The 26,336-nt window shown below is 44.3% G+C and overlaps 1 protein-coding gene across 2 annotated transcripts in view; it reads right to left on the minus strand.

Annotated features, from left to right (window-relative positions):
* Positions 1 to 26,336, minus strand: part of IQGAP1 (IQ motif containing GTPase activating protein 1) — a 424,957-nt gene that overhangs the window by 5,514 nt on the left and 393,107 nt on the right. For both annotated transcript variants that reach the window (XM_069222592.1, XM_069222593.1), the window contains 3 exons: positions 25,720 to 25,886; positions 19,488 to 19,610; positions 18,336 to 18,444 (listed from right to left, as the gene is read on the minus strand). In XM_069222592.1, coding sequence (XP_069078693.1) covers positions 18,336 to 18,444; positions 19,488 to 19,610; positions 25,720 to 25,886 — 399 coding nt within the window. The remainder of the gene's footprint in view (positions 1 to 18,335; positions 18,445 to 19,487; positions 19,611 to 25,719; positions 25,887 to 26,336) is intronic.

Raw genomic sequence — 26,336 nt, forward strand, 5'->3', positions numbered from 1 at the left:
CAACTGATAGTATCCCTTAATTGAGAGGCTCTATAGTATGTCAGGAAATGTTACTTATCCTGTAACCATCTATTCGTGGCATGCAGTGCTGAAGAGTCACATGCTGTGCATAATCCTGCCATATGGCGTTGGGTCAGGATGTGTGCAAGTTGTTTTTCTTGGAAGAAGTCTTTTTAATCATGAGGTACAGTGACTCCTCCTCTTGCTGGCAACATCCATAGTTATCAAATATATTGTTAGACTGTTTTATCTCACGGGGTGGGGGCGGGAGCAGGAGGATGCAGTGTGAAGCGAAGTACAGAGAGATGTCCATGCAAAAAGTGGGAAAAAAGATAGTACCGGGCACTGCAACGGCCACAGGCGTCCTGGGAGCAGGGTGGGTGCATGTGACTCTACAGCACTACATACCACCTACAGATGCTTACAGGGTAAGTAACATTTTCCGTTCGAGGCATGTGTGTCTCTAGATGCACATGCTGTGCAAAGACTGTAAAGCAGTCCTCTTAAAAAGCGGTGGCTAGCCTGTGGGTGTTGGAATAGACTGAAAGAATGTATGGAGTACTGCCTGGCCAACAGTGGCTTGTTGGCTGGCCAGCATGTCCACACAGTAATGTTTTGTAAAAGTGTGTGGTGTAGAACAGGTAGCTGCTTTGCATATGTCAGCTATTGGAATATTATCCAGGAATGCCAAAAAGGCCCCTTTTTCTGAGTGGAGTGGACTCTAGGAGGAATGGGCAAAGTCCTCTTAGCATTAGCATAGCATGTCTGGCTGCATCTTATGATCCATCTGGAAATGCCAGATTAGGACAGAGCCTTTCCTTAATGGGGTTTGGAGAAAGCCACGAAGAGTTGTGTTTTGCTAAAGGGTTTTGTTCTGTCAATGTAGTAGATGAGGGCCCACTTTACATCTAAAGTATGGAAAGTCCATTCCACAATTGAGTCAGGTTGTATGAAGAAGACAGGGAATTTAATGGATTAAGGTGAACTGGGAGACAACCTTAAGGAGGAATTTGGGGTTAGTACAGAGGACAGCCCTATTCCAATGTATTTGGAAGAAAGGTTCATTTAAGGGTAGTGATTGTTGCTCACTGACACGCCTGAGTGAAGTGATGGTGATAAGAAATACCACTTCTCAAGTGGTGGACCCAGGAGTCTTAGTACAATGTTGAGGTCCCAAGCCGGGCCAGTGGGAACACAGCAGGAATGACTCTCTGGAGACCGTCGATGAAAGCCTTGATGACTGGAATCCTGAAGAAAGATGTGTTGTCTGTTCTGAAGATAGGTGGCCACAGGAACCAGATGTAGCTGTAAAGAGATGAAGACTAGTCCGCAAATCTGCCAAGTGAAGCAGAAAGCAATGTTCAGCACTCTGGCTGTTAATGGATCAATTGTTTTGAGTGACAGTAGTACACAAACCTCTACCACTTGGCTGCATAACAGGCATGAGTGGTTGGTCTGTGTGCTTCCTTGAGAATATTCATGCATTCAGGTGGAAGATTAAGGTACTCTAATTCTAGGACCTCAGGAAGCAAATAGCTAGGTTGAGAGACCTGGTGACTGATTTCTCCATGGTTCTGCGTGAGAAGGTCTGGCCTGTTCAGGAGCCTCTCTTGTGGAACCAGTGAGAGTTCAAGCAGAGTCATGAACCAGGGCTGACAGAGCCATGCAGGAGCCACCAGGATGAGGGTGAGAGACGTCTGATGAAGCCTCCAAACCACAAATGTGAGTGGTGTGACAGGGGGAAAAGCGTAGATAAATATACCGGACCAACTCATCCATAGTGCAATGAAGGTGTGGGAACATGGAGGCCAAGTTTGGGCATTAGATGTTTTCTGCATTGGCAAAGAAATCTATTTCTTGGACGATTCACCACTGAAAGTAAAATGTACTGGAGGAGGACGCTCTGGAGTTCCCACTCATAGACTTGTTGCTGCAGAATTTGGTGATGGTGACAGATCCTTTGGAGAAGCCACTTTACCTCTGCCTTTTGAAGTGTTGCTTCTGTAGTATCCCCTAAAGTAGCCTGTGGGAGGGGACTATTGGGCCTATGGACGCTGGATGCTGGTAGGATGTGGAGTAGTGGTCTTTGAGCCTCCACTGTAGGGCGTGCAATGAAATGAGCCGCGAGGGCCAGGTGTTTCAGGTGCGCCTAAAGGCTTTGCTGTTTCCATATCTCTACATTTCTTCTAGCATCTGGTCCACCTGTGGTCCGAATAGATGTTGACCTTCAAATGGCATGTTAAGCAGGTTCTGCTGGACCTCTGGCTTGATGCAGTAGATATGGAGCCAGGCGTGCCTGCGCAGGAGGACACTGCAGTTAATTCCTCTGGCGAAAATGCCGGTGGCATCTAATGCGCAGTGGATAGTGGTGTTAGAGATCTATTTTCTCTCACAGACAATGTCATAACCCTTTTCCTGTGCTCCTCTTGAGATGGAGAAGCTCTTCCGTCTCATCCCAGTAGGCGTAGTCATATCCAAAGAGTAGCTCAATTTTCTTTGAGCAATACCCGTGTACATCAGTCAACTCCGCAGGCGTTGTTGTCATCGTAGTTACTGTGATGACATCAGGAGTAGTACATAGACGCCCCTTCAGCGCAGTGACATCAGTTTTTTTAACGACTTTCCACGCCAAAGCTCAGAGCAGCTAAGAACACTGAGATTGGTGCATCAGAGCTAAGGACCTGAATGGGGAATCTCTGTCCCTAGAAATCAGCTTGTAAGCGGGGAGGATGGGTGGGCCGGTAAGGAATCTGTAACTAGAATATGTCTCAACCAGATATTTCATTACCAAAGATAAGCAACTTGTATATCTGATAGAGATGTACAGGGAGTGCAGAATTATTAGGCAAGTTGTATTTTGGAGGATTAATTTTATTATTGAACAACAACCATGTTCTCAATGAACCCAAAAAACTCATTAATATCAAAGCTGAATATTTTTGGAAGTAGTTTTTAGTTTGTTTTTAGCTATGTTAGGGGGATATCTGTGTGTGCAGGTGACTATTACTGTGCATAATTATTAGGCAACTTAACAAAAAACAAATATATACCCATTTCAATTATTTATTATTACCAGAGAAACCAATATAACATCTCAACATTCACAAATATACATTTCTGACATTCAAAAACAAAACAAAAACAAATCAGTGACCAATATAGCCACCTTTCTTTGCAAGGACACTCAAAAGCCTGCCATCCATGGATTCTGTCAGTGTTTTGATCTGTTCACCATCAACATTGCGTGCAGCAGCAACCACAGCCTCCCAGACACTGTTCAGAGAGGTGTACTGTTTTCCCTCCTTGTAAATCTCACATTTGATGATGGACCACAGGTTCTCAATGGGGTTCAGATCAGGTGAACAAGGAGGCCATGTCATTAGATTTCCTTCTTTTATACCCTTTCTTGCCAGCCACGCTGTGGAGTACTTGGACCCGTGTGATGGAGCATTGTCCTGCATGAAAATCATGTTTTTCTTGAAGGATGCAGACTTCTTCCTGTACCACTGCTTGAAGAAGGTGTCTTCCAGGAACTGGCAGTAGGACTGGGAGTTGAGCTTGACTCCATCCTCAACCCGAAACAAGCTCATCTTTGATGATACCAGCCCAAACCAGTACTCCACCTCCACCTTGCTGGCGTCTGAGTCGGACTGGAGCTCTCTGCCCTTTACCAATCCAGCCACGGGCCCATCCATCTGGCCCATCAAGACTCACTCTCATTTCATCAGTCCATAAAACCTTAGAAAAATCAGTCTTGAGATATTTCTTGGCCCAGTCTTTACGTTTCAGCTTGTGTGTCTTGTTCAGTGGTGGTCGTCTTTCAGCCTTTCTTACCTTGGCCATGTCTCTGAGTATTGCACACCTTGTGCTTTTGGGCACTCCAGTGATGTTGCAGCTCTGAAATATGGCCAAACTGGTGGCAAGTGGCATCGTGGCAGCTGCACGCTTGACTTTTCTCAGTTCATGGGCAGTTATTTTGCGCCTTGGTTTTTCCACACGCTTCTTGCGACCCTGTTGACTATTTTGAATGAAACGCTTGATTGTTCGATGATCACGCTTCAGAAGCTTTGCAATTTTAAGAGTGCTGCATCCCTCTGCAAGATATCTCACTATTTTGACTTTTCTGAGCCTGTCAAGTCCTTCTTTTGACCCATTTTGCCAAAGGAAAGGAAGTTGCCTAATAATTATGCACACCTGATATAGGGTGTTGATGTCATTAGACCACACCCCTTCTCATTACAGAGATGCACATCACCTAATATGCTTAATTGGTAGTAGGCTTTCGAGCCTATACAGCTTGGAGTAAGACAACATGCATAAAGAGGATGATGTGGTCAAAATACTCATTTGCCTAATAATTCTGCACTCCCTGTATAGTTGCAGATTCCTTACCTTAGAATAAATACCCAAGCAATGCCATCCTTGGAGGAGGGCTGCGAACCAAGATCATACTAGAAAGTCCTGCAGGACCAAACGACCAAAGCAGCCGTCCCGACGGACCTGACTGTCCAGGCAGTAATGTTTAGCAAATGTGTGCAGGGATTTCCACGCAGATGCCTGGCAGATATCTAGGACAGGAACTCCATGTGCTAACGAAGTGGAAGCAGCTGTTGCTCTGGTGGAATGAGCCGAAAGCCCTCAGGGGGTTGCTTCTTGGCAAAAGCGTAGCACATCTTGATGCAAATAAGTACCCAATAAGAGATGGTACGTTTTTGCACCGCCTTCCCTTTCTTTGCACCCACAAATCCAAAAAAGAGTTGATCGTCCACCCGGAAATCTTTAGTACGATTTAGAGAGAATGCCAATGCTCTTTTTAGGTCCAGATGGTGGAGTCTCGCCTCCTCATGAGAAGGATGTGGTGGTGTGTAAAAAGCAGGCAAGGTGATGAACTGGCCTACATGAAAAGGAGTAACAACCTTGGGAAGGAAGGAAGCCTTAGTGTGCAGCACCACTCTGTTAGGGTTCACAGACAAGTATGGGAGCTTTGAAGAAAGAGCTTGAAGCTCACTTACTCTGCAAGCAGATGTGATGGCAACAAGAAAGACAGTCTTGAAAGTGAGGAGCCGTAAAGGGCAATTGTGCATCGGCTCAAAGGGAGTACACATTAACTAAGGACAAGATTGAGGTCCCACTGAGGCATGCTAAGTGGAGTGGGAGGAAATAAATGGGTGAGACCTTTAAGGAATTGATTGACAACAGGAGTCTTAAAGAGTGAGGGCTGATCAGGTAACATAAGAAAGGCCGAAATAGCTGATAAATACTCTTTAAAGGTGCCCAAAGCAGAGCCCTGCTGGGCTAAAGAAAGAATGAACAAAAAAAACTTAATAAAGAGGAGCAGAGAGGGGATCAACAGATTTGTTGGTACACCATGCCACAAATTTATGCCAATGACAGGTGTATACCATTTTGGTGGAGGGACGGCTGGCTGCCAAGATAACGTCACAGACTTCGGGTGGAAGGTCAAAAGCCATCAACTGCCACTGCTCAATCTCCACGCATGAAGGCGGAGATTGGACAGGTTTGAGTGGAAAACCGTCTCCTGCTGCTGTGACAGAAGATCCTCCTGAAGAGGCAGTCTGAGTGGAGGATCAGAGGCCATGCTCAAAATCTCTGGATACCATACTCACTGTGCCCAGTCCGGGGCCACCAAGATAACTCAGGCCCGGACGTTCCTGATCTTCTTGAGATCTCTGGGCAGAAGTGGTATAGGTGTAAAGGCGTAAAGGAGGCCGGAGTTCCACTCAAGACAAAAAGCGTCCCTGAGTGAGCGCCACCTTTGAAACTCCAGCACGCAAAACAGCTGACATTGCGCGTGCTCTGCGGAGGCGAACAGATCTAACCAAGGCTCTCCCCACTGCTGAAATCGAACTTTCGCCAACTCCGGATGGAGACACCATTCTTGATCGGCTATGCATCGATGACTGAGTTCGTCTGCTCTGGCGTTCATAGAGCCCGCCAGATGTTGAACCACCAGGGTAATGTCCTGATGTTCCATCCATGTCCAGAGGCGTAGTGCCTCTTGACAGAGGACCGTACTCCGCCCTGTTTGTTGCATCGCAGAGCCCACATATGCCTTCTGGCATGTGTCACTAGCAGGATGCAGGGGGCCATGAGGCCCAGCAGCCTCAGAGTCAGTCTCACTGAAACCCAAGACAGAGGCTGAAAGATCGGATTTATAGCATGAATATCTTGGACTCGCCACTCAAGAGGATAAGCCCAAAACTGCACTGTGTTCCGAACAGCTCCGACGAAAGGGAGTCAGGTGTGACTTCGGCACCTTTATAGTGAACCCCAGCGAATGCAGGAGGTCTGCCGTAGTCTGGAGGTGGGAGACAATAGCCTGGGGCGAGCACACCTTCAACAGCTAGTCATCAAGATAGAGGAAGACTGAAACTCCTGATTTGCACCGATGAGCTGTGACCACTGCCATCACCTTGGTGAACACCGAGGGACACTAGTAAGGCCAAAGGGGAGCGCAGTGAACTGAAAGTGCTTGTGGCCTACTGTGAACCACAAGTATAGTCTGTGGGCAGGCAGGACAGGAATATGAAATAAGTATCCTGCAATTCCAATGCTTCCATCCAGTCTCCTGGGTCCAGGGCAGATACAATCTGAGCCAGAGTGAGCATTTTGAACTTCTCCTTCTTGGAGAAGAGTTTGAGGGATCAAAGGTCTATGATAGGGATTAGGCCCTTGCCCTTTAGGGGCACCAGAAAGTAGCGGGAATAGCAACCACAAGCTACTTCTGGTGTGGGAACCCTCTCTATGGATCTCTTGGCCAAGAGAGCCATAGCTTCCTTGCAGAGAAGGGATAAATGATCCTCCATCATCTGATCGTATGATGGGGGCATGGATGGAGGGGTAGTCTTGAAGGGGACGAGGTAGCCACTTCAGACGATCTACAAAACCCACTTATCTGACACGATGAATCGCCAGTGGAGCAAGTGATGGTGACTCCTGCCTCCAGCTGGCCCTTGGTGGGGAGTCAGATTAGGTAGGCGTAGAGGCTGCTGAATAGGGGGGTAAAGGGGTGCAGTGGACTGGCCAGATTGCTGGCTCCAATGGCCTCGGCCTTGCAGAGGCTAAGCAGCATGCGCAGCACGGTAGATGGCCGGGAATGAGCGCGGTTGGAAATCTCTACGATAGCCACTAAAGGGGCAAAAGGAAGACTGAGGGGAGTGAGGCGACGCTGCAAGGCCGAGGGACCTAGCCGTAGCACAAGAATACTTGAAGTGCTAAAGCACCGAGTCTACCTTGTCTCTAAAGAGATGGGTGCCATCAAAGGTCATGTCCTCAACCAGGCATGGTGCCTCAGGGTCACTGTTGACAAAACCACTCTACCCAGTGAGTCTGTCGTGTCCAGACAGTGAGTCTGTCGTGTCCAGACAACAACGAATAGAAAACTTTGTGCATCTCTCCCATCGGCAACTGCCTGAGAGAGTACAGCCCGGGCCTCCTCTGGGAGCTGTGGCAGCACTTGCGCAACCGTATCCCACAGCTTGTGGGGCTAACAGCCCAAAAGGCATGCAGTGTTCACAGACCACAATTGTGGGCTGGAGGAAGAAAAACTATTGTTCCCGAGTGTATCCAACCTTTTGGATTCCCTATCCGGAGGTGCAGAAGGGGACGCCCCCTGGGAAATGTAGCCTTGGATGACCAAGCTCTCAGGGGTGGGTTGTTGTGTCAGAAATCTTGGGTTCCTTGAAGTGAGGTGATGACAACTGGCTATTGTCCTGTTACAAGGAGCCCCTGTGCTGGACCAGGTACCTAGTAGGCGCATCCGTAAGGGCTTCATTGAAGGGGAGCATGGGTTCAGATGAGGAAACCCCAGGCTGAAGCACCTCTATCAGGAGGATAGTTCTGACTGCCTCCAAAGGCAACTCAAGATCCAAGACCTCAGCTGCTCTTCTCACCACCACTGAGTAGGAAGCCCCCTCCTCCTTAGCCACGGTAGGAGGAGAAAGCATGCTAGTATCTGTAAAAGTATCCAGTCTGCTGGCCTCACCCAAGTCTGTATGCTCTGTGTCAGAGTCAGCAGCAAGAATGGGGATGGTGCTGCCTGTGGGTGCAGACGGCGCTGCGATCGGAGTCGGGGAAGGTCGGGTGGTATGACTGACACTAGTCCGGATCCAGGGATGTCTCCCGAGGCCGAAGCTGTTGTTGCGGAACCCAAAGGGGCCCCTTCCGACTTCACAGGGCCCAAAGGCACTCCAGCAGTCGGGCTGCCCAATATTGAAGAGCATGGCCTCAGAGAACTCTCAAAGTTGGACAGGGGTCACTCTGGCTCCTGGAAACTCGGTAAGGCGTGGGATTGGCCCAGGCGCAGGTTCCTCAGAATGAGGCCTAGAGCGCCGAGGCTCACTTGTCTCTTCAGCCGATGGACCAGGAGAAATTGAAATATGCTTAGATTTCCTCTTGTGCCTTGACTTACACGATTGTCTAGAGGACTTGGATTGGGACGACAATGATGGAGGACTCCGCTACAGCTCCCAGGACCTTCCTTTTGACTGGGACCTCGACTTGCATTGATTCAAGCACCGGGCCGCCATCAGCTATAGGGACTGCTCCCTCAAAGCCTTCGGGATGCGTGGCCCGACACTCGGAGTACGACTCCACTTCGAGCATGACTTCGGGTCATGTTCGCACTACAGGCACCAAAACCACATAAGGTGTGGATTTGTCACCGACATCGCCAGATGACAGGACCCACAGGGTTTAAGCCAGCCTTCCTCTATTACATCCTTGGCGCACCAGCAGTAGAAAACTATAAAAAAAAATATTTAAAAAAGTTAAAAAAATTGAAAAAAGGCCAGTCAAAAAGTGACTGAGGGGTAGCTCTCTTCTGATCGGCGCTAGCTGGAGCAGAAAGAAAATAACTGACATCAGCATGCCGGGAAGACACCTACATAGGACCCGCAATGCCATTTCTAGCATTGAAGACGCCGATGATGGATGCAACATTCAACACCACTTAAGAGCGTGCCTGGGTACTGCTCTGAAAATTCTCTGGATCAAGCTGACGCCTAGGGAAAATTCAAAGGTAAGGAATCTGCAATGAGATGTCTCTATCAGATCAGTCATTCATGTGTCCTTGAAGATTTCCTTCACTTTTTAGAGACAGAGACATATTCTCTCACTGCAATTTGGCAGTGTTAAATGATGACTTGGGTAAGCAAAGTGCCTTAATAAAGAAAATGTTACTTACCCAGTAAGCATCTGTGTGTGGCATGTAGTGCTGTAGATTCACATGCTCTGCATACGTCTGCCATCTAGTGTTGGGACCGGAAGGTTGTTTTTCTTTGAAAAGTCTTTTGAGTCACAAGGTGTGGTGACTCCTCCTTTTGCTGCTAATGTGCATTGGCATCAACTCCATTGTTAGATTGTTTTCCCACAGGCAGGTGAGAATGGTGTGTAGTGTAAGCAAAAAGAAAGAGATGATCATGCAAATGAAAATGAGTAGTGTGAAAAATCCACAGGCATCTGAGGAGGTACATGTAAATCTACAGCACTACACAACACAAACAGATGCTTCCTGCGTAACATTTTCCACTTGATGGCATGTGTGGCTGTAGCTACACATTCTCTACATAGATTGTAAAGCAGTGCCTCCCAAAAGTAGTGGTTAGCATGTTGGTGTTGCAGTTGTTTTGGAAAAGCGTACTCAGTACTGGCTGTCCTACATTAGCTTGCTTGTGTGCTACTACATCCACACAACAAGGTTCAGTGAAGGTGTGGTGTGTGGACCAGGTAGCTGCTTTACATTTGTCAGCTATGGGAATGTTACCTAAAAATGCCATAGTAGCTCCTTTTTTACAAGTTGAGTGCTCTCTCAGAGGAATAGGTGACAGTCTTTTGGCATTAGCAGAACATGTTTGAATAGTTTTGACAATCCAACTAGCTATGCCAGATTTAGATATAGGGTTACCTCTTTGTAGTGGTGAGAAGGCAACAAAAAGCTGATCTACAGGTTTTAGTTCTATCAATGTAGAACACAAATGTTCTCCTAATGTCCCAAGTGTGGAGAGCTCTTTCAGCAACAGAATCTGGTTGCAGAAAAAACTGGCAATTCAATGGATTGATTTAAGTGAAATTGAGATACTACTTTTAGTAAGAATTTTGGGTTAATGTGGATAACTACTTTATCCTTGTGTAATTGCAAAAAAGATTCTTCTAGGGTTAAAGCTGGAGCTCACTTACACGCTTAGGTGAAGTAATAGCAACCAAGAATGCCACTTTCTATGTTAAAAATTGAAGGGGCATGCATGCAACGGCCCAAATGGTGGACCCATGAGTCTAGTGAGTACATAAGGATTCCAAGAAGGCACTGGAGGTATCCTTGGTGGAATCACTCTCTTAAGTCCTTCCATAAAGGCTTTAATGACTAGAATTTTTCAAAGGGAAGAATATTTTCTGTTCTGTAGATAAGCAGCTATAGCTGCTAGATGTAATCTTATGGAAGTGTAAGCTAAATGTGCTTTTTGCTGAAAAAATGGAGAAAAGAATACCCTGACACTCTGAAAGGGTCCCACTGTTTGGACAGATAGTAGCAAATAAAACGTTTCGATTTTTCTGCATGACATGCTCTAGTTGTTGGTTTATGTGCTTCCTTCAGAATATCCATGCATTCTTGAGGCAATTAAAATAATCCAAACTCTAAGACCTCGGGAGCCATATTGCAAGATTTAATTCCTTGGCATTTGGGTGCCTGATCGGACCATGGTTCTGAGTGAGAAGGTATAGTTTGGTGGGGAGCTTCTCATGAGGAAACCACAGACAGTTCTAGAAGGGTCGTAAAGCACGGTTGCTGGGCCCATGAGAATTAATGTGAGGGATGCTTGTCTGAGCTTCCGAACCAGAAGAAGGAGAGGGAGGGACAGAAAAGCGTAGGCAAATATCCCTGACCTATTCATCCATAAAGCGTTGCTCTTGGACTGAAGGTATTGGAACCTGGAGGTGAAGTGTGTGCATTTTGCATTTTATTTTGCTGCGAACAAGCCAATGTCTGGGTACCCCCACTTTTGGAAGTAGGACTCGTGGGTGAAGTTCCCACTCGTGGACTTGTTACCACATCCTGCTGGGGAGGTGGGCAAAGTTGTTGTGTGTCCCTGAGAGATGTTCCGCTAACAGGTGAACTTTGTGGTGAATGGCCTAATGCCACATCGTCTGCGATAGGTGAGATAGCTGTAAGAAGTGTATCCCCTGTTTCTGCACTTAATACATGGTTGTCATGTTGTCTGTGTGAATGAGGATAACTTTGTTGATAAGGTGAACTGTTGATGCTTTCAGCACTAGTTGAACAGTGAGAAGCTCTAGGTAACTGATGTGCCTACTGCAATATTCGGGATCCCAGAGACCCTGTAATGTGAGATCCTGAAGGTGAGCACCCCACCTCATCTGAGATGCATCTTTTGTCAGAACGATTTGAGGAACAGGATCTAGAAAAGGCAACCCCTTTAACAGGTTGTTTATTTTACACCACGGCAGAGAGTGATGGGTGTGACTGTCTACCAACACTAGATCTTCCAGATGACCCTGAAACTGAGACCATTGGCTTGCTAGACATTCCTGCAACGGGTGTATTTGGAGACAGGAATTTGGTACTATGCCAATGCAAGAAGCCATCACCCCCAAAAGTCTCATGACACATTTGACTAAGACCTGTTGATTGGGGTGAAAGTTGTGTTTGAAAATAATGTATCGTTGCTGCGTTTGGATAAGCTAAGCCCAGCTGTGTGTTCAGAACAGCCCCTAAAATAGATTGGATCTGAAGAGGTTGAAGGTGAGATTTTTGGCAATTTCAAGTGAAATCCAGTTGCTGAAACAAATCTATGATGACCTGAATGTGATCTTGACAAGGTTTGAGAGTACTTGCTTTGATAAGTCAGTCGTCCAGATATGGGAAAACGTGAATGTTTTGTCTGCGTAAGTGAGCTGCAACCACTGCTTGGCACTTTGTGAACTCTCGTGGGGCAGCTGTTACTCCGAATGGTAGTACTTTGAAGTGGTAGTGTTTGCCTGCAATCATAAATCTGAGGTATTTGGATGCGCTGGGTGTATAGGGATGTAAAAGAAGGCATCCTTGAGGTCTAATGCTGAGAGGAAATTGCCTTGATGAAGGAGAAGAACTATATACTGGAGTGTTACCATGTGCAAATGCTCTGACAGAATAGAATGGCTTACAGGCCTGAGATCTAGAATGGGCCTTAACGATCTGTCCTTATTGGGGATTAGAAAGTAGAGAGAGTAAACCCCTGTACCTAGAAGATGTGACGGTACCTATGGCTCCTTTGTTCAAGTGAGCCTGACTCTCCTGTTTGAGCAGAGCGATATGTCCTGGAGAAAGTTTGAAAGTGCGAGGGGGAATGTTTGGAGGTGTGGAAATGAGCTACAGATAGTAACCAAGTAGGATAATATCTAACATCCATTGATCTGTTGTTATGCTTTGCCATGTCTGAAAAAATTGTTCAAGACGTCCCCTGACAGCTGTTAAATAGTCGGGGGAAGATGAAAGGAGTCACTGCTTTTAGGCAGCTGAGGAGCCTCTTGGTGAGGGTATTTTACCTTTTCCTCTATTGTTTCCTCCTAAAAGGACCTTTATAAAAGCCTCTATGGGAGGGTGTGTGACCTTGGCCCTTTTGGTAAGAGGACGAGCTATCCGCGACATTGGCTTGTATAACAACCGATGAAAGGAGTCATGTGTAGCAGGGGCCTGAAGGGCACCCATGGATTTAGCCACCTCATTAACTTTCTTCATTTTTTCTAGCACCTGATCGACTTGTGGCAGAAGAGGTAATCTTTGTCAAATGTTACATTAAGGAACGTTTGCTGTGCCTCAGGTATAAATCTGGAAATGCGTAGTGACAAATGCAGATGCAAAAGGACACTAGTGTTTATTATCCTGGTGGCTGTGTCAGCAGAGTCTAAAACACAGGATAGAAGTATTAAAAATAAGCTGGACTTCACTGACGATCTCTTGGCCCCTCTTCCTGTGCTCCTCTGGGAGTGATTGCAGGAGCGCCTCCATCTAGGTCCAGTGGGCACAGTCTTATCTTGCAAGCAAGCCTTGTGTATTAGCGATAAACCAATGGTTGGTGGCTCGTGATGCAATCTGCTTTCCAGGTGTCAATGAGCTTGCTCTCCTTGCCAGGAGGCAGAGCATTGCTAGCAGCTTGCTCTTTTTTTGCATTGGAAACCACCAGGGAATCAGGGGGGGAATCTGACCTTTAATACAAACGGGGTCTGAGGGTAAGTCCTTATATTTCTTCTCTACATGTGGTGTGATGATACGTGCCCTGGCACGATCTTTAAAAATGTCCTCCACATGCCTCATCACTCCCTTAAGCATGGGGAGGTACTGTGTAGCCCTGTGTGATGTGGAAAGGTTTAAAAGAGGAAATCATTCTCAAGGGGCTCTTCATCTAATAGCACCTGGTGATAAGTAGCCACCCTCCCAATGAGCTCTTGAAAGGAGGTAGTGTCATCTGGTGGAGATGGTCTGGCCGGTTAAACATCCGTGTCTGTGTAAGGATCCACATCATATTGCGACCAAGGATCCGTGTCTTGTGGGGAAGGGCGAGTATCGCCCCCTGCTCCCTGAGGGGTGATGTCAAGGGGGTCACCCTGTGAATGTTTAGGTGAGGGCGGTGGAATAGATGGTGGTGGAGAAAAAGGCAAAGGAGGGTGTACGACAACAAATTCTCAGACTATTCTCTTGTGTTTGGCAGGGCACGGAGGAATCTCAATATCCTCCTCAAATGAAAGCTGTCTTTTAGAAGGTGTTAAAACAGCTTTAACCAAGACCTGGCAAGCCTGTGGTTGGATATGAAGCTGTGTCTGCTTAGTATCGAGTTGCTGCTTCATCTTAAGGAGGATGGGCTCTATAGACATACTCCGCTCCGAAGGCATGGTAACTTTGTGTTTTTAGCACCGAAGCACTCTTCTGTTTCAATAACAAAACTGTTGAAGTTGAGGCAAGTAGTAGTGCTTTCGGCACCGTGGTGGGCGGTGCTGAATGGGACCCCGAAGGTATTGGTGCCGTAGCTGGAAATGTGCGGCTTGGTGCCGAGATAGTCTGTTTAGGCTTACTTTTTGATGCTGTGCACTATGGCGGGTGTCCGGTAGCCTTTTCTTCAGTACTAGCTTTTGTTTTTTTTAGGCTAAACAGTGAGCCAGTACTCACGGTTTGTTGGGCTGGAGGAAGATCTTGCATCTCAAGAACAGTGTCCACATCCGACTCAGAGTTGTCGACTGAAAAGGTCTCCTCCTCGTCTGCCAAGGCCTCCTCTATTTCCTGCTCTGGCTCTGACTTGACATCTTGTTGTCCGAAGATGCCTGGGGGTCTCTTCGATCTTGTGTCGCTGCATTTCACGACAACTGGCCCTTCGATCCCTCCAGGTCTTTTTCGATCGAAAAGACTTACAAGCCTCGCAGTCCTCCACTTTGTGGTCGGGGGACAAACAAAGGTTGGGCTCTGTGCCAAGATAGTCTGTTTAGGCTTAATTGTCTGTGCCGAGCTCCAATCAAATCATGTGTGCTGTGCTCATTTTTGCTGCCTCTCTTTGACGGGTCAGTGATTTTTAGTATTGCTGCAGATGGATGGCACTATGATATCCTGAACAACAGGCTTCCTGATCAAAAATCTGAACAAGTGCATTAGGCCTACGATGAGTTTTTAGAGCACATTGTGGAAGCACTGGAGACTTAGTAATGGGTTCATCATGTCTTCTTACATCATGAAATGAACCTGATAACCTGTGCATGCTTGGGGAGATGGAAGTGTATGGCTTGGATGGAAAGGTAAGAAAGCCCACTGAGGTACACTATCTGCAGAGTTATATTATTTGGGCTAATGCCTGGGTGTCTGGCTCTGCTGTAAGTTACACCTGGGCTTCTCTGTCTTTGCAGACAAATAGCTAAGGATCCTAGGGACAACCAGAGCCACAGTCTGTAAGAACAGATTTCGTTGTGCTGGCCATCCTGCAAGGTTGGTGTGGACTTCACTGAAGACCGATGGGCCCAGGATAATCAAAGGTTAATGCACCAGAACAGTTTCTCTGAGTTATCACCCTCAGTGGGGTGACCACTGTATGCCCACACACACGCAATTCTCTCTCATTGACACTTGCAAGGTTGTGTGTGATGGGCAAAGCTGATTTTTTTCATCCTTTTCTCCTAACAGTCCTCTTGCCCTAACCAAACCAATAATAAGACACTGACCTCCTGTCACAAGCTATGACTTAATATAAGTAGCCAAATTACATTGCCTATTGACAAGATCCTTAACTTAAATATTCTGATGCGAGAGCATTAGTAACAAGAGCATCACAAAAAAAGATGCACACATGTTAAAGGCGAAGTTGAATGAGCCCCAGGGACAGTTGACTGACTGTGAGATCCTCACTCTGAAATGAAATTCCTAAACAAGCAGAATTCTGTAAACGTTGCATTCTGGAACCTAAAGAGATATTTCTTCAAAAGTGAACTTAGGAATCAAGGATGATACACCCAAGCCCATCAAGTTGGCAAATGAAACAAAGAGGAATACCAATCTGCTTTTTTTGGGTTTATGTTAGCCTTGCCTTCCCATTCTCTGTTTTACCACATGCTCTTGCCCTCATCTTCTGAGAAGGCATGGAGGATCGTGCATGATATGAAAGCAACCCCAGTAAGTGGCAACATGCCCATCACCTCTCTACATTCTTCATTACTTAAATAAATTACAGAAATGTGCTTATAGGTTCAGAATTAGTGGAAAGTGGACCAGAGAGAAAAATATTGTAACATTTGTAGTGTGTAGTGAAACTGGAGCAAAGGAAAGGGAAAGGGGGTAGGTGATGCATTTACACCGTGTCTTGCATTTAACAAAAATAACTAGTCATTATCTTTGAAAGAAAGTGTTTATTAAGGAGAACATATGCTGGCATAATGTATCTCATGGACTGGCTCCTGACAGAATCCATAACAAGTCTTAATATGCACAAATAAACACTACTAGCTGGACTGAGTTTAGGTGGTGAGACAAGATCAGCAGAGTCAACTTGAAACACTGCATTTGACTGGTTCTGCGGAAGGAAACATTAAGAGTCTGAAAAACGAGAAGCATGTTCAGTGCGCTGTAACTAGGGCTACGTTATGTAAATCTAACATCACATGTTAAAATACGTATTTTTCCATATGTGCACTTAGGTCTGATGTTGAGAATTACAAATCTTTGTGATGCCACACTTTTGTCATTTTGTCTTGGACATGAATCTATTGTGACATTCACAACTGAGTTGCATAAAATATTGTACCACACCATCCTTGCAGTAGTACTACTTCTTCAAAAGACAGAATCTTCGTTTTCAAAATTCTGGCAGATAACCTTATTTTTTCCATTTCCATTAATGGTGTACGGAGTTTTATGCCAATAAAACTGGGCGGGCCCAAAACTCTTCCAGATAATTTTATTCTATTGTAAAGTGGTTAACCTTGTTAAACACGGTCTCTTCACTGATGTAATGCTCTTGCTGAGTTTGTTCTGGGTAAAGTAGCGTCCATTTATTCCTGCTTCCATATTCTGAAGCATGGTTCGCGCCATCTACGGACCATGACAGACTGTTACAGTTTAAACTTTTGGACCTGGATGATGTACAGTCTCCTTTTCTATCTGTTAAATCTGGTTCTCCTTCTGACCCGGCTGCGCCTGCTATCTTGGAGCATGGAATGGATGAGCTTCTTCCAGTTTTTAGAAAGCTTGTTAATCATTCCTTTGCTAAAGCTTAAGTTCCAGCAAAACGAAAGCATGCTTCTGTGGTGCTGTTAATGAAAAAGCCTTCTCTCGATCCCACTAAGGCCGAGAATTATAGACCAATCTCGTTGCTCCCTTTTTTATCGAAAATGGCAGAAAAATATATGAATCAACAGGTCTCCATGTTCATTGAAGCGAAGAACCTTCTCCATAGAACTCAATTGAGCTTTCGTTCCCAGTATACCACAGAGTCGTCCCTTCTGCTCGCTTCAGAGTCTATGTGCTACATTCTGGAGCAGGGTGACACAGCAGCACTGCTGCTATTAGAGCTGAGTACAGCTTTTGACACCGTATCCCACAGCCTACTTCTTGAGAGGTTGCGGAAATGCGGTGTTGGATACAAGGCACTGCAGTGACATGCGTCTTTCTTGCAAGACAGCTCTTTTTAGGTCGTACTGAAACCTTTTCGCTCTTGGGTTCGGTCACTGCAGCATGGGGGTGCTGCAGGGCTCCTCACCGAGCCCTACCCTCTTCAATCTTTATTTGTGCCCCTGGCTGATATCATTGAGCGTCACAGGTTTGACATCATATCGTGCTGATGATAGGCAGTTGATTGTCACGTTAACACAGAATTCTGCTTAGCACTGCGGTTTCTCCGAGAGCCTGTTTGTCAGCTGTAGCCCAATGGATGGAGCTCAGTTTCCTAAAATTAAATGCAGGCAAGACTGAGGTCCTTATTTTAGGCAAGCAGCCGTCAATCTGCCCTCCCGATTGGTGTCCATCTACCCTACGCTCCCTTCCTTCACCAAAGCCTGGGTCAAAAACATAGGCATTTGGTTTGATTAAAACCTTACCTTTGACAGTCAAATCACAGCCTTTGCAGGCAAATGCCCAAGTCTGCCAAAATACTGGTGATTCAGAAACATTATTATTTCTCAGTTAGATTACTGTAATATCCTTTACTTGGGAGTCTCTCAGTGTCAGCTGATGAGACTGCAGCGCATGCAGAATTCCACGGCCAGACTTTTGTTAAATCATTTTAAGCACGCATCTATGAGCCCAGCTCTGAGTAAATTGCACTGGCTCGTGACCAAGAAACGTCTTTTCTGTAAGGCTCTATGCTACTGCTACAAAGCCTTTAGGAAGACAGGGGCCAGGTACTTGCACCTGCTTTACAAGCCTTACTCTCCTATGAGGTGTCTCACGTCTTCTGAATCTTTGTTGGCTCAAGTGCATGAGTTAATAAGGTCCATTTTGGGGGCAGCTCTTTCAGTTTTTTATCACCCAAGTTATGGAACTCTCTTCCTCTCTGTCTTAGGCAATCGGAGACAGAGGCTTTGTTCCAGAAACATCTAAAAACGTGTTTTTTTAGATAGATAGGCTGTGCGCTGTCTACTTTTTTCGTTAACTCTCCTGGGAGTTTCTGACTATGCAGCGCTGGGACACTTCTTTGAAGTAACTATCTTGCTTTAGAAATCCTGTTATTATTATTGCATACTATTAATGATGTGCATCATAACCAAATCCCTTTATATTTGCAATTTCCACCAACTATTTCTAATCTGAATCTTTTAACACAATCTGGTGAGTAAAAAAGTCTCCTTACCTGATAATGTAACATCAGGGTTTCTATCTGAACTCCCATGAATTTGGCTTTGACCTCAAAGTCACCTACTTCTTCCGAGGGACTGATTTCAAAAATCACATTCTTAAACCTGCATAAATCAGAGAAAATAACAACAGAGTATCAGACACAGATATACTTACAGCTGGGAAACGGAAAAATGCCACATTTTTGCAAACCACAAAGATAATGGTTATGGGCGTTACTATAAAGTGAGTGACATTGTAGACCTCAGTACTCACATATCCTACTATGTCTGAGAACATCCCATCGGTTGCAATGTACATGAGGAAACTACATCAATGACAAAGTATACTTTGAAATGGCTTGGTAAAGTGAAGCATCAAGTCTAGTTCGGATGCCTAATGCACAGATCTGAAAAGAAGTTGTAAATGGATCTCCTGTCAAATAGCTGAGAAAAAATAAAGGCCAGCCATGTTGACCACATATATTACATTAATAACACCATGTACATAAACATAAAAGCAGGGAGGCTCTCTTGGATGCAACCAAATGAGAACAAATTACTACAGTGACAGGAAGCGTTATACAAAGTAACACTTTAGTATGCAAAATGTTGCTCAATGCTTTAAAAAAATGTGGCTCAAACCCCAGGCAGGTAACTCTGATTCTTTCTTAGGAGCTCACAACTTAGTGAGATACTAGTAAACCCCAACAGCTCTGTTGATACTTAACGCACGGGGCAGTTCTCTCGGTTTCCTTGACATGTCAAAATCATCCAAACATATTTTGCTAAACCTAAGTTTAGGTGAAACACCGACATGGGTCCTCTGTAGATGACCGATCTGCCGAGAATAAACCACAAACAACAGAACAGGAGTCGTCTGCTTCACCAGTTTCGTATCACTTACTATAGTAGGTACAAAGACTTGTGAGCAACGTAAACCTAGTGTAAATTCCTTAAAGGATAAGGCCATCTAGATAAGGGGGCAAAAAAGCACCTCAAGTTTAGAATTACATCATGCATCGGTCCTCGAAAAGTATTTCACGAGATATAGCAAAGTAGCATTGTTAAAATATATAGCAGTCTTACAGAGTTTTATTTAGCAAGTTTTTAACAAGACATTTTGGTACAGGTTTTATTTGCATTGACATAGTAGAAGCAGCACATACTGGTTAACTTGCAAGTCTTCGATTTCCAGAAGCACTCCTTTCTCATGCAGTCGAGCTGCTGTATACTTCAACGAAATCTTTTTACTTTTTTTGCCTTTCATCTCTCCTGGTTTCTTAGACACTCTAAGGAAAAACAAAAAATCAATCCTTAAAACAGGCTGAAGTTACCAAAACGCTCTATCAGAAAAACGCAGATATGAGTAAAGGGAACGTTACCGGATATTCAATGCAATCTGCGTTTCTGTTCACAAGACTGTGCTCATTTTGTTCAATGCTTCAGCACTATTGAGGTCTGGGGTGATGCTTTTTGTTTTTACCAATAATATACTATATATAATAGTACGTTTTGGATCTGACTCCTCAAATATTGGCTTCTTTGGACTAGGACTAGAACTCAAATCGTGGATCAGCCCATAGAGTATTACTCTCTATTCCTTGTTTGTGTGTATCCTTCCTCTACCACTGGGTGGCGTGAAGGACTACTGTACATCAGTAAAATGCAATAAATTGTCCTACTTAATGCCCAATTCAATTAGTTATGTCAGACATGCATTCATTAACTGTAGCATCCATTTCCATAAGCTTTTGTGAGCACTGTGTGAGTTCACTAGCTGACGGATTTTAAATGTGGCGGGCATCTTAGAACGGCACTGTATATAGTGCATCACTGTTTTACCATTTAAAATGAAACACTCTATAAACATGGTGCCATTGGTTTGCCATTTCAAGATGTCTGCCAGATTTAGAATCAATGTGGTGGGCATCTTGTGTTTTTTTTTTTTTTTACCTAAGTAAAACAAGCATTGGCAAAGACAATAATTCTGGGTTTTTATAACATTAACAAATACATGCACGGATGGACACTTCTGCAGGGCAATATCTGCCTGCATGGGCATATTAAGCCACCTTCATTGGCTTTCCTAATGCTATGCATTATGTTATTATAAGCAGAGCGATTTATACATAACACATAATAAACATGTCAGCTTTAAAAAAAGAAAACAAAGAAGTCTTTCATACTGTCCTTCATATTGTGCCTGACCTATTGGCTCTAAAAGTTACAATTTTCAGGAGATTTTATCCTCCTCCTGGATTGTTTAAGCGTTCTTACTTTTTTCGGAGAATATAGGTTATTAATATGTGTATAGTTTTGTGTTAAAAGAAGTTAACTTTGCCAGCCCTGCCACTGAATCAGATTAATTTTCTATGGGAAAGTTTTTAAGTACCCCACTGTGTGTCTTGGAATCTAGCCAAGCCAGCATATTAAAAGCTTCATAGACAAACTTCTTTTCATATGCCTTAGGAACTACAACTAATATGGTAGGTGAAGGTTTCTTTTACAGAACAAAATACACACGGAAGCTGGTCAGCATATTAAAAGCTTCATAGTGGAAGATAAACTCTTTTTTATGTGTCTTAGGTACTACACATAAAACGGTAGGTGAAGTTTCTTCATTACAAAAAAATATACAGATGCTGATGATACCACTGCCCAAGAAGAGATGCCGTGAAGAAATGAAATCAAAAAGGTGAGTGTGGTCAGCCTTCAACTGTGAAACCAAGAACTTGAGACAAAAGAAGTAAAAGAAGAATTTTTTAAGAGAAAGTATTACTGATAACACATTTATGTACTTAATGTGTAGGTACATTTTGTAACGAATCTAAATTGTGATGAAATAATTTGGAAATAATTTTGCAGGACTAATGCCTACAAGACAATTAGTTTAAAGGAAGACTTGAACACTACTGTTCTCCTTAAATGATGAGCCTGACATTATGTTCATGCTACGACAGAAAGGTAATTTGTTTTATACAAAACGTTCTTTAAAATATTAGGAAGATGGAAACAAAATCTACAAAAATGACAGAACTATGTTTTAGGTATTGGACATGAAAGGACACAAATAAACTGGAGGAAGAGCGATCTATAAAACCTCACTGAAGTCTAAACTAAATACATAAATATCTTGATCGACAGGGCAAATAGTATACCATGTAGAGAGGACAGTGATATATTTTTTTTTAAAGAACCTTGATGTGGGAAGTGGCCATCACAGCTGTGAGATCAATTGCCTTCTGTGTACTGAAGATAGTTATGTAAGTCACAACTTTTATGGAAGGAAGAATTAGTTACAGAAACCAAAGGCACACTGCAAACGCATTGCTTTACTGTCGGAGGAAAGCAAGCATTAATGATACTACCCTTGGCCTCTTGCATTGAAGACAGGTATGATCTGGTGAAAAAGCCTGGAAAATGCACACACCAAGCACTACTGGGCCTCTGTAAGAAACTGGGCGACTGGTTGAGGGGTTGGAGGAACTCTTCTCAAACAGCAATCACAATTCTTTTCAAGGTGAAGTCACAAGCAAATATTAAATTCATCTGTTGTCAACCCTCAGGTAGCTTTGCACAGAGTAGTCAAGTCAGGCTTAACTTAGAGGCAATGTGTAAAGTATTTATGCACTACTTCAAACAATAACCTGGTGAAAAAACACCACAAAAGGAGCCCACCAGGGAGTTAGAAAAATAGAGTCGTTTTGATAAATAAAACAAAACCAAAACACCAAAAATGCAAATAGCAGAACAGGGGATATGGAATTTTAAAGTTTGTAGAGAAAATAGTGTCAAGAGGCATAATGCGCCAACTGTGGATGTCTGGTTTCACCAGAATGGGACAAAGTCACAAGTTCAGGCTGACAGCGCTAGAGTGCGGGCTGGCTACAGTGACCAAGTTAGGCCAGCTGAACAGTGTACCTTAAATCCTGGTTTGCGAAGCATTGCCTGGATCCATAAATAAGATGAATCCCAAAGCTGAAGAAATGTGTCAGTTCCGAGATGCAGCAAGCCTGTGATGCAAGGTCTTGTGTCAACGTCAAGGATACCATCAACGAGAGCTTGCAATGCGAAGTCTGGGATGTGTCATGCAGTAGGAGCGAGGAGTCAGTTCAGAGGAGCTGTGTGGCTCCGATGCGGAGTCCGGCGTCATTGTCGAGGCTGCTTTCGTCAGAGACTCAACTTCCTACGCAAAGAATACTTCGCGCAGTGGGAGCAGTGATGAGTCTTTGAGGCGGGTCCATTCCACACAGCAGCAGAGAGGTGTTGGTTTTGCTTGGTGTTGCACTGTACTGCTAATGAGAGGCATTGGCTCCACTGGATCCACAGAGGCTGGCAAAGAAGCTTAAGCCTGCTTCCGAGGATCCATTACTGGAGTCGCACCACTTGGCAGGTTAGAATCACAGATGACAGAGTCCAGGAGCAGATGCAAGGTTGTTGGAAGCCTGTTATGTACCTGAGGCTTCAGATCAGGAGGCCAGCCAACTAGCCTGTGGAGTCACTCTGCGTTCTGAGTTCAAGAGATGAAGATCCAGTCCTTCTCATCAAGGCAAGCGGGCAGCAGGTCAGCACAGAAAAAGGGGGAGTCCAGCAGAGTGCAGTCCAGAAGAGTGGCAGTCCTTCAGCAACACAGCAGTCCTGCTTCCTGGCAGAGTATCCACAGGTCCAGAAGTGTATTGAAGTGGTGGTGTCTGAGGTCCTTCTTTTAAATACAGTTGTGCCTTTGAAGTGTGTGGTGGAGTGCTCCCAGAGGCATGCCTTTGAAGTGCACAGGATGACCTGCCTTCCTGGCTCTGGCCCCAGACTAACTACAGGGGTATGTAGCCCTTTGTGTGGAGGCAGGACACAGACATTTCAAGAGTAAGTGGGGCTATGCCTAGATCCTCTCTCCCCTCCAGCCACACCTAAACTTCCATTGTGTGCGGCTATCTAGGAGGAATACTCAAATCCCAACTGTCACCGACGCCCAGTGATGTGACCGAGAGATAGGCTGCAGGCACCAAATGGTGGAAGCAAGAAAATGGCAACTTTCTAAAAGTGGCATTTTCAGAATGTAATCTAAAATCCAACATCACCATAAGTTAGGATGTTAAGCTAGGATTACAGAGACACCAAGCATGAACAGGTTATCTCTTACAATTTGGAATTCATGCTTATAAATGTAATAAGTTATCCTATGGGGGAGATAGACCTTACAGTAATGAAAACTAAATGTATGAGTTTTTCACTACCAGGAAATGTAAAACCTTCAAGTGCATGTACTACATTTAAATACATTGCACCCTGCCCTCTGGGCTGTCCAGGGCTTAGGTTTGACCCTGCCAAAAGGTGAATTTTGCCAGGTCAAAATGGCTGTTTAAAACTTGCTTCATATGCCCTGCAATGGCAGGCCTGACCAGAGACATATTTAGAGGCTACTTGGGTGGGTGGCACATTAAGTGCTGCAGGCCTACTAGTACCATTTGATTTACAGGCCCTGGGCACATGTGAACTTTACTAGGGATTTTTAAGTAAATTAAATATGGCAATTGGGGATATGACAATGTTAACATGTTTATAGGAGACAGCACACACTCTTTAGAACTAGTTAGCCGGGTTAAAGTGCACAGAGTCCTACGGCCAACAAAAAAAATTCAGGAGGAGTGAAGGCAACAAGTCTGGGGACGACCCTGCTGAAAGGGCCAAGTCCAACCGTCTCACTTTTTGCTCTGGCCATCTCCTGCATCTCCTGGTGATGGTCATTCCCTGTGCATGGTGCATGCTGCTAGTAGCAAGTATGTTCCTGTGCGATAACGCACTGTCTAAGACTTATAAACCGAGGCAAACGTGCCCTACTACATACCAAGGAGTTCTTTTATTTAGTTGAACAGCGTCAGCCAAGTCTGACCTGACAGCAAGACTCAACAGAGACTTTGGTGCTGGCAGCCACCAGGTGAAAGGCAAAAACGATTCTGAAGTCTGTGCGGGATAGGGCTGTCAAAAGAGTTCTATCCTACTGTCGAAATTCAAGGTTTTGGGAAGTAAGGAGCAGTAAAGAAATGTAAATGGAAGGAGTAAAAAAGTGGAGAAATACTGAGGACCAAATCAGTGGGCTTGCGTATGCAAAACAAGCACTGGCTTGGATGGGTATGGGAAGCAAACTAGTGTTGGACTGGGGAGCAATATAATGGACTGTACGTTAAGGAGGAACAGCAGCAACAAATTGCCAGTACTGATTTATATTCATCAACCACCAAGCCAAAGGAGAACACAAATGGGACACTGTAACCTTCCACGAAATGCCATGGGCTAGATGTACAGCCTATCCGAGCAATGGCAAACCTTGAAATGTAAAGGAGAACTCAAGGAACACAAGGAAGCTGACTCAAAGCTCATTTTCTATAGTTCCTATAGGTGCTGGTTTGGTATGATGGGTCACCCAGCAACTAATGTGGTCCACAGCAAGAGCTAATGGAAAGAAACATGAATATGGCCTGGAATAAAAAAATATATATATATATTTTTGTTTTTTGCTTCGGTAGTGTTTATATTTAAACACTTAATAATACGCAAGTACAGACTGCATTTTGAAAATATACTTTTGTCTATATTTGTAAATTAATCGGCTTATGATAACCATGCCCATCCCAATGCAAAAGAAAAATGTTTTTGAATGGACATTTCCCATGGTTAGTTAAAAAATGGTTGCAAATTGATTTCAGACTGGATTCGGGTGGTTCATCTCATATTTAACATTATTTTAAAAACAACTAAATAAATATATTCTCTACACATAGAAATAGTACAATATTTGTTTTTCTTATGACTATTTTTGCCTGCCTGGCACTGCACCCACTGCTACATGAAACATAAATAAAACTGTAGTAGCATCAAGCAATGCCAAAGACAATAGGTGTGCGTTTAATGTGAGCATTAAGAGGGCTGTGGTTGGAATGTATATCCTAATGCAGTTCAATGCAAGCACTGGAATTGGAGATGGAAGGAAGGGTAAACCCAAACTAAAAACAACATGAAGTAAGAAATGATTAGTCTACTGGGCTGAGCCAAGACATGCTCGACAGTCTCAAGCCAATGTCTGAAATGCCATTGGTTAAAAGGAGTAAATCCGAAGCCCACCATATGTATATGGATTGTAATCAACAGGTCCTTTACCTACAATACTGTCAAAAACCAAACCTATAAACATTGTGAACCTGATGAGTTTGCTCAACAGTAGACACTGGAGGTAGACTACTCTTATCTGCCTGAAAATGCTGCATGTAATTTTAATGAAATAGTTTGAAACTGATGTACTTCATATATAATCAATAACTGTTTTAAAAAATATGACACACCACCTTCCGCTCAGACATCAGTGACCTTTAACAAATCCCAGGACAATGTATTCAGAGTACTCACTTGCCCTTACTAGCCAGGTTATCAAGGCACGTTTTAATGTAGCTTTTATAATAGTCCACCTGCTCCTCATAAAACACTGCCTTGGAGTTTAGCGCACTGTGCGTCTGCTGCAGTTTCACAAGCTCCGCTTTTCGCCTTTGCCGGTAGCGCCGTTGATTCCGAATGTCCTAAACAAGGGAAAAAAAGCCCTTTTGTGAAAGATGCTGAAAAAGTTTCCAAGCCATCGGGACCACAACTGTGTAGACATTCTACTGAAATAAGCTGTGCATTTATCCTTTTAAAGTGTCAACTTTTTCTCCAAATTAGACGAATGCAGCAATCCAGGTGTTCACATTCAGGATTCATTTTAGATTTGCACCTCAGAGATGGACTTTTCAGCTACAATGAATGTGCATCCGCTTAGGTCAGTTTATGCATTCTGACGAACAGCTGAATAAACGGTAAAGAGAAGTGCCCAGCACAGTGGGTTGCTATTTCATGTCTAAATGCGTGTGTGTGACGTGCATGGATACATAACACAAAAGAACTGTCAAGCAGCTCCCTATTCCCAAACATGTAAATTAAAAACGGATCAGCACGTGCCAATATTTAACATTCTTAACGAAAGAGCTGGTTAA

This window comes from Pleurodeles waltl, chromosome 3_1, assembly GCF_031143425.1.
Source record: "Pleurodeles waltl isolate 20211129_DDA chromosome 3_1, aPleWal1.hap1.20221129, whole genome shotgun sequence".
Lineage (NCBI taxonomy): Eukaryota > Metazoa > Chordata > Amphibia > Caudata > Salamandridae > Pleurodeles > Pleurodeles waltl.